Source organism: Pipistrellus kuhlii, unplaced genomic scaffold (assembly GCF_014108245.1).
Source record: "Pipistrellus kuhlii isolate mPipKuh1 unplaced genomic scaffold, mPipKuh1.p scaffold_m20_p_4, whole genome shotgun sequence".
Classification (NCBI taxonomy): Eukaryota; Metazoa; Chordata; class Mammalia; order Chiroptera; family Vespertilionidae; genus Pipistrellus; species Pipistrellus kuhlii.
The window spans coordinates 56,430,269-56,443,412 of record NW_023425540.1 but is presented as its reverse complement, the minus strand read 5'-3'; the positions used below and the strand labels follow the sequence as shown (position 1 = coordinate 56,443,412).

The following is a 13,144-nucleotide window of genomic DNA, read 5'->3' as shown; positions in this document are numbered from 1 at the left end:
GAGAGACAGCCGAAACCAGTTAGGCTCAGTGGATAGAGTGTCAGCCTGCGAACTAAAAGGTCCCAGGTTCGATTCCGGTCAAGGACATATATGGTTGCAGGCACATCTCCAGTAGGGGGTGTGCCAGAGGCAGCTGATCAATGATCTCTCTCATTTATGTTTCTAACTCTCTATCCCTCTCTCTTCCTCTCTGTAAAAAATCAATAAAATATATTTTTAAATAAAAAAATAAAAGGGGGGAGACAGAGAAATTTAATAATAATTTAGTAAGTATCCCTGAGGATATGAACTAATAATAGTTCAAAGTACTGAATGATACAAATATAAATAAGCCTATCTAGATACCTTATAAAGCAATACAGTAAGTCGTTATGATGTGGAGATCATTAATATTCGCCTTTAAGACAAATGGGGGTGGGGGTGGGGGCATGAATTCTCCTAACATTATATGAATGAGTACTTGTGACATAGATTTCAATTTCAGTGATAGCATGATGGTTGGATTTTTTAAATGTTAGGTCTGAAACAATTTCTTAGTAGTAAACACACTGTGAGAAACCATCATATGTCTTTAAAAGATGTCCTGGTGTTATGAAAATAATTTTATTGAAGATTCATGTGAAGAGTCTGGAAACTATTAATTCATTAAATTGAGAATAGGAACATAAATATTTCTGAATAAACACTACGTAATTTAAAGTAGATGTAACTATTAATAAATGTATTTATTAAATATTTTAAGTAGAAATTTCATTATTTTTAATAACAACCTTATAAATATACATATTTAAGTTGACTAAAAACACTTTATCTTCTTGGGAAAATAAGGGACCACCAAACCCAGCTAATACAGAAGATGAAGTCTACCAAAGGGTGGCTTACATTTTTCTATTGTCTTAAATCGATATGTACGGTAAACGTGTGCATTTAGCCAACATACACTGTTAGCTCCCTGAAGGCAAACATTGTGGCCTACACATCTTTATATTTAATGTGCTTTGCAGACAGTAGAAGTCTAATAAATATTTGTTGATTTTAATCTTATACAATAAGAATATAGCAAATAAACCTTCAAAAAATCTTTTCTTCAGGCTTTTCTGTTGCTCAAATTTTAAATTCCCAACCCTGTGGAGACAGATTTCCACTTCTTAATACTTGTCAACTACTGAATTTTTTTCATATAAATTTCCTTTTAATTGGAGCAAAACAAAAACATTAAAAAAAAAAGGGGGGGGGGTGGAATTCTTGGGGTTGGCTAGAAGGTTTAAAAGAGAAGCATAAACTACAGGAATACCTGAAGTGAAAATCAAGAAGAATTTGAGGTAAAACAAGTATGAAACACCCATGGGTCTGGGTCAATAAGGAAGCTCACAAAACATGAGACAAAAGCTTAAGTAGGAGAGCAAGTAATGTTAAAATTATTGTATGACAGGATGTTATGTCAAATACAAAATGTAACTCACAGTGCCTTTATCATTTCTTCTTGCATCATCTGTAAGGAGTCGAGAAGCAGAGGAAGGGTGGTGTCATAATACTGATTCTGATGAAGCTGAGCCCCTTTCAATGCCAATACATATTGATTATGCAACATATGAAGTTTCATTGTGGCTTTGTCGTAACGATCCTTGGCCTTTTCCGGTTCTTTCCCTGAAGAAAGCATTGAAGACAGTTATAAGAGAGATAATAAACAAGTTTTATCTTCTCTGTGTGCACACAGAGCCACCACTATGTTATGTTATTTCACTCGTTTTATGGCGAATCAAAAGTTTGTTGAACATACACTATGTTCTTAGCTCTATGCAAAGTACTATTTATTTGCCAATATTTTGTATAGAGGCCGCTCTGAAGGAGGCAGGCACTGCAGTAACTGTTTGGTGAATGAAGGATAATGTTCAATGTAAAACTGTACAGATATATGAACCTTCTCATGTTCAAGCAGCAGCTTACACCAAATTGGAACAACAGCGCATATATATCACCAAGAAAATAAGGAATTTTGTAAATGTTAAATTTTGAGGTCTATGTTTAAGATATCAATAAAGACAAGGAAAGCTGGGGGACACTTTGTGGAGAGAACAGACCTTAAAAGATGAGACAAATCTAGAAAGGTAAACAACAGGAGGGTGGGGGGGCTTATCTAGGAAGGGGTTTGGGATGGGAATGGGGGAATAAGGACAATTATGTGAGACCATAATCAATAATATATATAAAATTAAAAGGCAGACTTAAGACTGGAAAATTGTAGAAAATTTAACAAAGATTATATTTTTATGAGTTTATATAAAAGTCAATAAAACACTGAAAGTTTACATTGAAAAAAGAAAAAGAAAAAGAAAGAAAGAATAGGCAATAGTTTCTCCCTTTCTTCTTCCTTCCTTCCTTTCTTCAAGGAAAGAAGGGAGGGAGGGAGAGAGGAAGGGAAGGAGGGAGGAGGAAGGAAAAGAAGGAAGCCTTAAATGTACTATTAACAGGCTTTAACATTTTAAGAAGTTTTGAGAAATCTTTATTTTTTTAAATATATCTTTATTGTTCAGACTATTACAATTGTTCCTCTTTTTTCCGCCCATAGCTCCCCTCCACCCTGTTCCCACCCTACCCTCTGCTCTTACCCCCACCCCAGTCCTCATCCATAAGTGTATGATTTTTGTCCAGTCTCTTCCCACACCCCCTACATCCTTTCCCCCCAAAGAATTGTCAGTCCACTCCTTTTCTATGGCCCTAATTCTATTATATTCACTGTTATATTTAATGTGCTTTGTTTATTCTATTCATCAGATTTTTTATTCACTTGAGTTTGAGATTCATTTGTTGACAGATATGTACTTATTGTTCATAGTTTTTTTTTAATATATTTTATTTTTTACAGAGAGGAAGAGAGAGGGATAGAGAGCTAGAAACATTGATGAGAGAATCATCCATCAGCTGCCTCTTGCACACTGCCCACTGGGGATGTGCCTGCAACCAAGGTACATGCCCCTGACCGGAATCGAACCCGGGACCTTTCAGTCCGCAGGCTGACGCTCTATCTACTGAGCCAAATCGGTTTCGGCTGTTGTTCATAATTTTTATCTTTACCTTTTTATTCTTCTTGCTCTTCTTAAAGAATACCTTTCAGTATTTCATATAATACTGGTTTGGTGGTGGTGAACTCCTTTAGCTTTTTCTTATCTGTGAAGCTCTTTATCTGACCTTCAATTCTGAATGATAGCTTTGCTGGGTAGAGTAATCTTGGTTGTAGGTTCTTGCTATTCATAACTTTGAATATTTTTTTTCCACTCCTGTCTGGCTGATTTTTCCATACGACTGTCAGCTGATTTTTCAATAATTTCTGTTGAAAAATCAGCTGACAGTCATATGGGTGCTCCCTTCTAGGTAACTGTTTTTCTCTTGCTGCTTTTAAGATTCTCTCTTTGTCTTTTGCTCTTGGCATTTTAATTATGATGTGTCTTGGTGTGGTTCTCTTTGGATTCCTTTTGTTTGGGGTTCTGTGAACTACCTGGACTTGTAAGTCTATTACTTTCACCAGGAGGGGTTAAGTTTTCTGTCATTATTTCTTCAAATAAGTTTTCAGTATCTTGCTCTCTCTCTCTCTTCTGGCACCCCCATAATTCGGATGTTGGTATGTTTGAAGTTGTCCCAAAGGCTTCTTACACTATCTTTATATTTTTGGATTCTTTTTTCTTTTCCAGTTGGGTGTTTTTTTGCTTCTTTGTATTTCAAATCTTCGACTTGAGTCTTGTGACCCTCTAGTCTGCTGCTGGATCTCTGTATATTATTTTTTATTTCAGTCAGTGTATGCTTAATTTCTAATTGGTCCTTTCTCATATCCTTGAGGGTCTTGCTAAATTTATTGGCCTTTTCTAGAAAATTCTTGAAAAACCTTATAACCATGGTTTTGAACTCTATATCCAGTCTTTTGCTTTCCTCCATTTCTTTCGTTTGTGACCTGTTTCTTTGTCTCCACATTTTGGCTGCTTCCCTGAGTTGATAGAGTGGCTTTGTGTGCTAGGTGTCCTATAGGGCACAGGTGGTTCAGCCTCCCCAGTTACTTGAAGTGGACATTCTTGGTGCACCCCTTTGTGGGCTGTGTCCACAGTCTTGTTGTAGTTAAGCCTTGATTGTTGTTGGTATCCCTGGGAGGATTTGACCTCCAAGTCAACTGGCTGTGAGGATCAGCTGTGTCTACACTGGGAGAACTTCTATACTCAACTTGGATGGGGTAGAGTCTCAGGATGGAGCAGACAGCAGTGGCTTCCATTCAGCCCTGTCCTAAGAGGCCCCTGGGTCTCAATGTTCCTTGGTAATCATTACAAGCACCTCTGAGAGAAAGCCGCCCTAGAGTTTTGTCCACTGCTATACAGTCCAATTTTTCCCCGAATGAGTCTGGGTCCCCAGAGTCTCACCCGGAACTGGAGTTTGGAGCAGTCAAGAGCTTTTGTCTCCCTCCCAATTGAGAAAGCCAGCTGCGTACTCAGTTGCCAGCCCTCTCCACACGCACGTGCCTCTGTACCTCTGCACTTCTGCAGCTCCTCTGAATCTCAGTGTGCTTTTCTCTTTCCTTCTAGTTGTAGAATTTCCACTCAGCCATCCTTCCTGTGGTTCTGGATGGTGTCCATTTTTTCTTTTAGTTGTAGTTTTGAAATTGTTGTGCAAGGCAGCAATTTAGGTGTTTACCTATGCCGCCATCTTGGTTTCTCTCTTTGAGAAATCTTAATGTGTTTAGTTCCTTCCTTCCTTCCTTCCTTTTTTTCTCCCTTTCCTCTCTCCCTCCCACTCCTTCCCTTTTTAAATTTAAATTCTTCATTGTTGAAAGTATTATATATGTCTCCTTTTTCATCTCCCTGGCTGCTCCCACCCCCAGCACATGCCCTCACCCCCATACTGTCTCTCTTCCTTCCTTTCATTCTGATTATCACCAAGAATTGTGCTAAACACTGGGAACTCAGTATTCAGCAAAGCAGAGTCTTGACATATTAACTGAGACAAAAAAATTTCTTTCTGAATGAACATTACACAGATTTTAAAATCCTATATAATAAAGAGTTAATATGTTAATTAGACCAAAAAGCAGAACGACCATCCTACTGGGGATGTGCCCGCAACCAAGGTACATGCCCTTGACCGGAATCAAACCCGGGACCTTTCAGTCCACAGACCGATGCTATACCACTGAGCCAAACTGGTTTTGGCTATTTGTACAGATTTTTAAACTGCATAGTTCCCATCTGTCTTTCTAGCTGGTGCAGAATTCTCTAAATATGCAATACTCACCTCCCTAAGATTTTATAATCCAAAATAACATTAGAAAAGTTAACAAGTTCCTAGATACTTTTTTCCTTATCAGTTTTAGTGTATGACAAATAAGCTAAAGAAAACTATTATAGTCAAATCTAATTATCATAATTATTAACACAATTTGAAAAAAAACATTTTAAAGCCTTTGAAAACATTGAAGGCAGATTCCAGTACATTAAACTAATGGTAATAAATTATTTTGAAAACTTTGGACTTAAAACTAATTTTTTTGGGGGGGGATATGTTTTCATAGAGATTGGGGGAGGGGGTGCTGTTTTTTGTAGTCTACAGCTCACATATACTTGTGAATTGGTTACAATGTGTACTTGACACAGTCACATGATTGATTGATTATTCTGTCTATTCTATCCTGCACTCTCCTTCCCTTGTAGAAAAATGAAAAGTTTGGTACAATTTGGGAAAAAAATTCTATTATATTTTTTCCTGACTTTTTTTTTAAATATATTTTATTGATTTTTTTAGAGGAAGGGAGAGAAGGATAGAGAGCTAGAAACATCAATGAGAGAGAAACATCAACCAGCTGCCTCTTGCACACCCCCTACCGGGGATGTGCCCGCAACCAATGTACATGCCCTTGACCATATTGAAACTGGGACCTAAACATAGTGCTGAAGTGCTGTTTAGTATTCTTATGTTTAAGGTGTGTATGACGTGACTTACAGAAAAAATAGATGTGTTAGATAGCTTTTAGTCATGAGTTGTAACACTGTGGTTCAATGTTAATGATTCAACAATATATATTAAACTAGTGGCTTGAAATTCATGCACATTAAAAGGGGATTAATTAGATAATTTAATATTGCTATTTGCCCTCTGTCTAATAGAATTATCAGAGATGAAAGAAAGTTAGTAAAATGTATATGAAAACCTTCCTCCTGTCAGAATCTGGGGCACACCATGGGACCTAGAGCCAAGTCCCCGCCCATCTACATGCACCTCAAAATCGCATGAGACCTAGACCCGTCCCCCTCCCCGTTGGGTTAGATCCAGACCCAGCCAGTCCCACCCTTGTCAAGCCCCACTGGGCAGGGGAACTAGCCTCAGGTCCCCTAGCCCAGTACAGGACAGGGGGCGTGGCCAGAGGTCTCCAGATGGTGTGGGGGGCATGTCTTGAGGTCCTCATCAAGCCATGGGAGGCGGGGGAGGGGGGGGCAGGGGGGGGGGGGCATGGTCTGAGGTCCCCCATCAAGCTCTGCCAGGCCAGGGGGCGCAGCCTCAGATCCCTCCGCCCAGCACCGGGAGGGGAACAAAGCCTCAAGTCCCCTTTCAAGCCCCACTGGCAGGGGGGGCACAACCTCAGGTTGAGTTCCCCCAATCCAGCACTGGGGGTGCACTTTGAGGTCCCCTAACAAGCCCTGCTGGATGGGGAGCACGGCCTGAGGTCCCCTGTCAAGCCCGGCCAGGCAAGGGGGGGGCGCAGCCTCAGGTCCCCTGGCCCTGTGCTGGGGCAGGGTGTGCAGCCTGAGGTCCCCCAGTCTAGTGCCTGGGTGGGGGGCACGGCCTGAGGTCCCCTAGCCCAGCACCAGGACGGGAAGTGCACCTTGAGGTCCCTGTCAAGCCCTGCCGGGTGGGGGGCATGGCCTAAGGTCCCCCGGCCTCGTGCCAAGGCAGGAGGCTCGGCCTGAGGTTCCCCAGACTGATGCCAGGGCAAGAGGCATGGCCTGAGGTCTCCTGTCAAACCCTGCCAAGTGGGGGGTGTAGCCTGAGGTCCCCTGTCAAGCCCTACAGAGGCAGGAGAGGGTGTAGCCTCAGGTCCCTGCTGATTGCTCATTAAGGCTCCTTAAGGGAGCTTGGCCTCATCTATGGGTGCAGCCATCTTTGTGACAGAGTGACGGTCAATTAGCATAGTCCCTCTTTATTAGATAGGATAAAGTGTCTTTAAAAAGAAACACACACAAAACAATGTATTGTTAGGTGTATTGGTGATGTATTGCTCAACTGTCAAAACTGTGACTCTTCTAGGGACAATGATTCAGTACTCGGGTAATGCTAATTTAGTTCTCACAGTAATTCTATAAAGTATAACTACTAAAAATAACAAGAATCAATTGTATAGCCAGAATCTGAGCACTTCTAATCACGTCTGCTACTGCCACGCAGTCCAAAGTAGCATAAACCAGGGCCTGGATTACTCCAATAGCCTGGAAGCAACTGGTCTTCTACGTCCATCTTTCCCCCAATCTCAGACTCTTATTTTCAACAGGCTACCAGAATTCTCCTGTAAAAATCTAAGTTAGTTCATGTCATTCCTCTGCTCAAAACCCACCAATGGCTTCCCATCTTACTCATGGTAAAGGGTTTTAAAGAACTACCAAATCCTTCATAATCTGTGTCTCCCTTGCCAACACCATCTTTCTTCCTCCGATTCTCAAACCTTCATGCCTGGCCCTTATCAATCCTTCAGATCTAGCTACACAAATGACTATACTACTTCTCAGATATGCTGGACATGATCCCATTTCAATTACTTTGCTCTGTCTATCCCCTCTGTCGTGGATTAATCTCTGCCCATAAAACCACATGATTCACTCCCTCACCTCCTCTCTTTATTTAAAGGTCTCTTTCTCCATGACAACTAATCTGATCAACCTCCAAACACCCTATCTACCTATAGTGTTTTCTCCATTGTAATTATTACTATGTAATATACTCTGTTTCACTTTTTTTTTTAATTAATTAGCTATCTTCTGCTCTAAAATGTAAGCCTTACAGAGGCAGGGATTTTTGGGAAATTTTGCTATCTGCAATATTCCTAATATAAATAACAGTGCCTGGCACAAAACCAGAAAATGTATGAATTGGTATAGTTATTATTTTAAAAATAAATTTAAACAAATAAAATTCTTAAAAAGTTAAAAGTTATAGAAAGATTACAATTTTACCTTCTGCATCAGTTCTAATAATCAAGTCCAAAACTAATATTGTTAAGGAGATCACCTATAAAATATAGAGGAAAATCAGCAAAAATATTTAACTTCTCTTAGCCTCTTTGTATGTGAAACTTAGCTTTATTTAATAAAACTAAGCAAAAAGAACACAAAGAAAGTAATTATGCTTTTATTTTATTTTTTGGAAGTTACCTCCAGAATATAAGTAAATCATGGAGCATATTCCATCCCACATAATATTTCAGTATCTAATAAGAACATTATAACTGTCACTTCAATTTCTCTAGCTTTAACCATATGCAAATTTAGATTAGTAACTAAAAATGCTATTACTCTTTATAACCTTGTAGAGTTCCTATCATATTAAGCTCCACGCAGGAATAAGCATTCATGCCTTAAGTTAGCTGCTAATATATCAGGTACTAATAAGTAGGTCCAAAAAAAAAGAAAGAAAAACCTCTCACTTTCAGGTCACTTTCAATAGAATTGATAATCAGCAAACTTAGCTTAAACTCTCTGTTGGTCTTTAGCAAGTCCTGTATCCAAATGTATTTCTTTTCTATATTGAATTGAGAGGTAAATTTGAATTTCAGAATATTTTTCTAAAGAACCTTCATTCATCATCCATACGTAATTTTGATTTTTTTAAATCTCGAAGATTTAGAGATTATTGAATAAGAAGGCCAGTTACCATTATTAGTGGACTCAAAATGAGAAAATCAACTAAAATAGATTTCTAAAGTTTTATTCATTTTTTTAAAATTTGAATTTATTTAAACACAAATTAACCATCTGCTGAGATATGAGCTAATTTCAAACTTGTTTTCATAATTAAAGTACTCTAAAGAGACAACTCAATGGATCTAATCAATTTTAATTGGCTATAAAATATCATAGAACAATTCATAATGAAGAGACAATTTAAGAAAATCTACTGCCAATTACAGAAAACTTTACTTTTTTATTTTTTTGAATGAGATGTAACAACTAATTCACCACAATCTAGCTATAGGTGCCCTCTTACTCGGTCTGCATTGCGTAGTGAGAGCATGTAAATAATCAGGGAATTTACCAATCCCTTAGCACTCTTTTGTATTTCTCACACAGAAAGAAGAATTTGAAAGAAAGATTGTTTCCCACTCTTGTCATAAAATTGTGTGAGGAGAGCTCCCTTCAGATTTCTCCAGATTGGCTCGTATGAGCATGTGTCTTGTGGAGTGGCTCATCCTGTCTTGTTTTTTTCCTGAACAAAATGTGTGATAAAACAGAAGCATACAGACTTCTACCCATGTAAGAGAAACTCCTACAAATGCTATTATCTATTTTGAAGGTTGGTAAATATAAAACACTAGGGTAATTCTATCCATATAAAATCAATTAAATATGTCACATCAGAATACATAAATATGAGGTAGTTATTTTGAACATCTTTTCTAGTACTTCAGTATATCTTTAAGTAAACTAGAAAATAAGATTAGTAAATTTACAGACATAGCCATAGAAACTAACCAAAACAAAACAGAAGAGAAGAAAGACAAGGGGAAAAAATGATCAGAGCATCAGTAGGCTGTGAGACAGTTACAAGCAGCTTAATACACAAGTACCTATAAAATCTCTGAAGGACAGCAGAAAGAGAAGTGACAGTAAATATATGTGAATATATAATGGATAAAAGTTGTCCACACTTGCTCTACCCGGTTTGGCTTAGTGGATAGAGCATCGGATGGTGGACTGAAAGGTCCCAGGTTTAATTCCAGTCAAGGGCATGTACCTTGGTTGTGGGAACATCCCCAAAAGGAGGTGTGCAAAAGGCAGCTGATCAATGTTTCACTCTCATCGATGTTTCTAACTCTCTATCTCTCTTACCTTCCTCTCTGTAAAAAACCAATAAAATGTATTTTTTTAAAAAAGTTTTCCACACTCATTAAAACTATAAACTCTCAGGTATATACAAGAAGCTCAGAAACCACAAACACAAGTTAAAAAGAAAAAAACACATCATGTCCAAATTACTCAAAGCCAATGATGAAAAGCAAATCCTAAAAGCTGTCAAAGGAAAACAAATTTGTGAAGATAAGATAGATAACACTGCAAAGAATAATACGAGGGATAATAAAAGTCATTCATAATGATTAGATAGTCATTAAGAGAATGTAACAAACTTGACTGGTTATATAGCTAACAACAGAGTCTCAAAATACATGAAGCAAGAAACTGAGAGAACTGTAAAAAGAAAGAGAAATCCACAATAACATTAGGAGATTACAATTGCCCCCTCTCAATAATTGATAGAACAAGTAGACAGAAAATCAGTAAAAACATTAAATATTTAAATAACTATATTAACCAACTGTACCAAGCTGTCAAATAAATCACTCCAACCAATTATAGAACACATAGTCTTACCAAATATAGATGAAGAATCAAGATGTGCCATACTATGGAATATATATCACGTACATAAATATAAAGAAATAGTCATAAAAAGAATATTTTCAGACCAAAATGGAATTAAATTATAAATAAAAAAATAGAACATCTCAAGAAAAATGCCATAACTTTAGAAAATTAAAAAACTCAATTATAAATAACCTATAGATCAAAAAATAACACAAGGAAATAAAAAAGTATTTTGAACTGAATGAATATGAAGACATGATTGTATATAAAAAGGATATAATGTTGCAAAAGAGTACTTAGGAATATTCATAGTACTAAATGCCTGCATTAGGAAAGAAAATAAGATATTTCTCAAATCAATGATCTTAGCTTCCACATCAAGAAAATAGAATAATTGGTACAGACTAAGCCTAAACAACGCAGAAGGAAATAATAAAGACTAAAGCATAAGGCTATTAAATAGAAAGCGAAGAAATAGGGGGAGGGGAGCAATAAGTGTTGATGAGGAAGTGTATTATATGATCTTGTAATTTTAAAGGCTTTTAAGTACATGGTAAAAAGGGGATTGAAAAGATTTCTAAGCAAATACAACCTTGTTTTTCTTATTCAGTGCTCATTAATTAACTAAGTCTGATGTTAGAGATCAATTTAAACACTTTGCATTCTATTACACAAATGCTACATAATTTCATTTAGTATACACTATTCAAAAATATTGTGCATCATTTTTTTATAAAGGAAGAATTATTACATAATTTCACAATCAGTCTATTTTGGTATTTTTTAACATATATTTTTATTGATTTCAGAGAGGAAGGAAGAGGGAGAGATAGAAACATCAATGGTGAGAGAGAATCACTGATCGGCTGCCTCCTGCATGCCCCACACTGGGAGTCAAGTCCGCAACCTGGACATGAGCCCTGGCTGGGAATTGAACCACAACCTCCTGGTTCTTAGATTGATGCTCAACCACTGAGCCACGGCCAGCGAAGCATATTTCGCTATTTTTTTTTTAATGTAAATTGGTCTAAGTGGAATCATTCCACTATTTATAAAGATAACACTCAAATGATAATAAAAAGCACTAAAATTAACATTTTTTTTTTCATAATTTTGCCATACCTTTAGCTAAAGCTTCTTTATATTTCTCTTTGGCATAATTCATTTCTTTTATTAATTGTCTATAGCTGGATTTTAATTTCTCTAATTCCGTCTTTGTAACCTGTCAAAAAAAGAAATTTTAAAAAAATTAAAACATAAATTTACATGATCAAGAACTTAAATTCACAATGGTGCACCTTACTGCTTATAGGTCAGAGTTGCTCTTTAATACACAATTACAGGCAATAAATTAAAAATTAGTGGGGGGGAGTCAATCAGGGAAAAAGGAGACATGTAATACAATTTTTAAAAATTACTGTAGCCCTGGCCCTGGACGGATGGCTCGGTAGGTTGGAGAATCATCCTTTACACCAAAAGATTACAGGTTCGACTCCCAGCCAGAGCACATAGGGCACACATCTAGGTTTCAGATTCTATGTCAACTGATGGATGTTTCTCTCTCACATCTCTCTCTCTCTCAAGTCAATTTTTAAAAATATCCTCAAGTGAGGATAAAAAATAAATTCTTTAGCTCTGGCCAAGTGACTCAGTTGGTTGGAGTGTCATCCTGTATACCAAAAGGCTGAAGGTTCAATTCCTTGTCAGGGTATATATCTAGGTTGCAGGTTCAATCCCCGGGCATGGTGTATACAGGAAGCAACCAAAACATGTTTCTCTCTCACAAAGATGTTTCTCACCCTTTCTCTCCCTCTCCCTCTCTTTCTCTAAAAAAAATCAATAAAATAAAAAAATAAAATCCTCAGGTGAGGATTAAAAGAAAAAAATTACTTTAGAAATCAGTGATAAATTCAACAGCACATAAAAAAAACTTTCTTAAAAAGCGAGCAAATCAGAAACAGTGCTGCAGTCATCTAAAATTTAAAAACCAATAAATTAATATTCTGTGTATAGAAATATTTTCTCTTATATAAAAGCTAATTTAAATATATATTTTAATTGTACAGAGTCACTCTGAGTTGCCAAAATTCGTCAGTTCTATCATGATTTTTTTTGTTAACATGGTTTATTTTTTTATTTCTTTATTAATGAAAAAATTTTTGATATTGTAACATCTCTAAAAAGAAAGTGCACCTAACAATCACTGTTAGCCAAGCAACAATCATAAATAGTAACTACATGCATGCAAGAACTTGATTATTATTTCCACAGAAGAACTAGACAAATGCAGGTTCTTGACTCTTGTCAAAAAGGCATTTAAATAGCAATTGAGAGAAAAATTAAGAATCTTAGATGTTGTTTGAAAAACTTATGGTGCAGCTTCCGAGAAGCCTAAGAAATCAGCAGTATGAAAAACTTGCCAAGCGGGCATAAGAAAACAATCTCAGAGCCCACTTCTAATATTACATCACCATCATATTTAATATGACAAAGAATGACATTGTGCAAATAAATAAAAATATTAATAACTATAATATAGA

General features: G+C 36.9%; 1 protein-coding gene across 18 annotated transcripts in view; it reads right to left on the bottom strand.

The window, feature by feature from the left end:
• The window catches only part of FER (FER tyrosine kinase), a 242,510-nt gene that overhangs the window by 185,356 nt on the left and 44,010 nt on the right, over positions 1-13,144 (bottom strand). For all 18 annotated transcript variants that reach the window (XR_004982824.2, XR_004982828.2, XM_036408936.2 and 15 more), the window contains 2 exons: positions 11,727-11,826; positions 1,464-1,647 (listed from right to left, as the gene is read on the bottom strand). Coding sequence is in view for 16 of the 18 variants with exons in the window: in XM_036408936.2 (XP_036264829.1) it covers positions 1,464-1,647; positions 11,727-11,826 (284 nt within the window). In the remaining 2 variants the exon portion in view is untranslated. The remainder of the gene's footprint in view (positions 1-1,463; positions 1,648-11,726; positions 11,827-13,144) is intronic.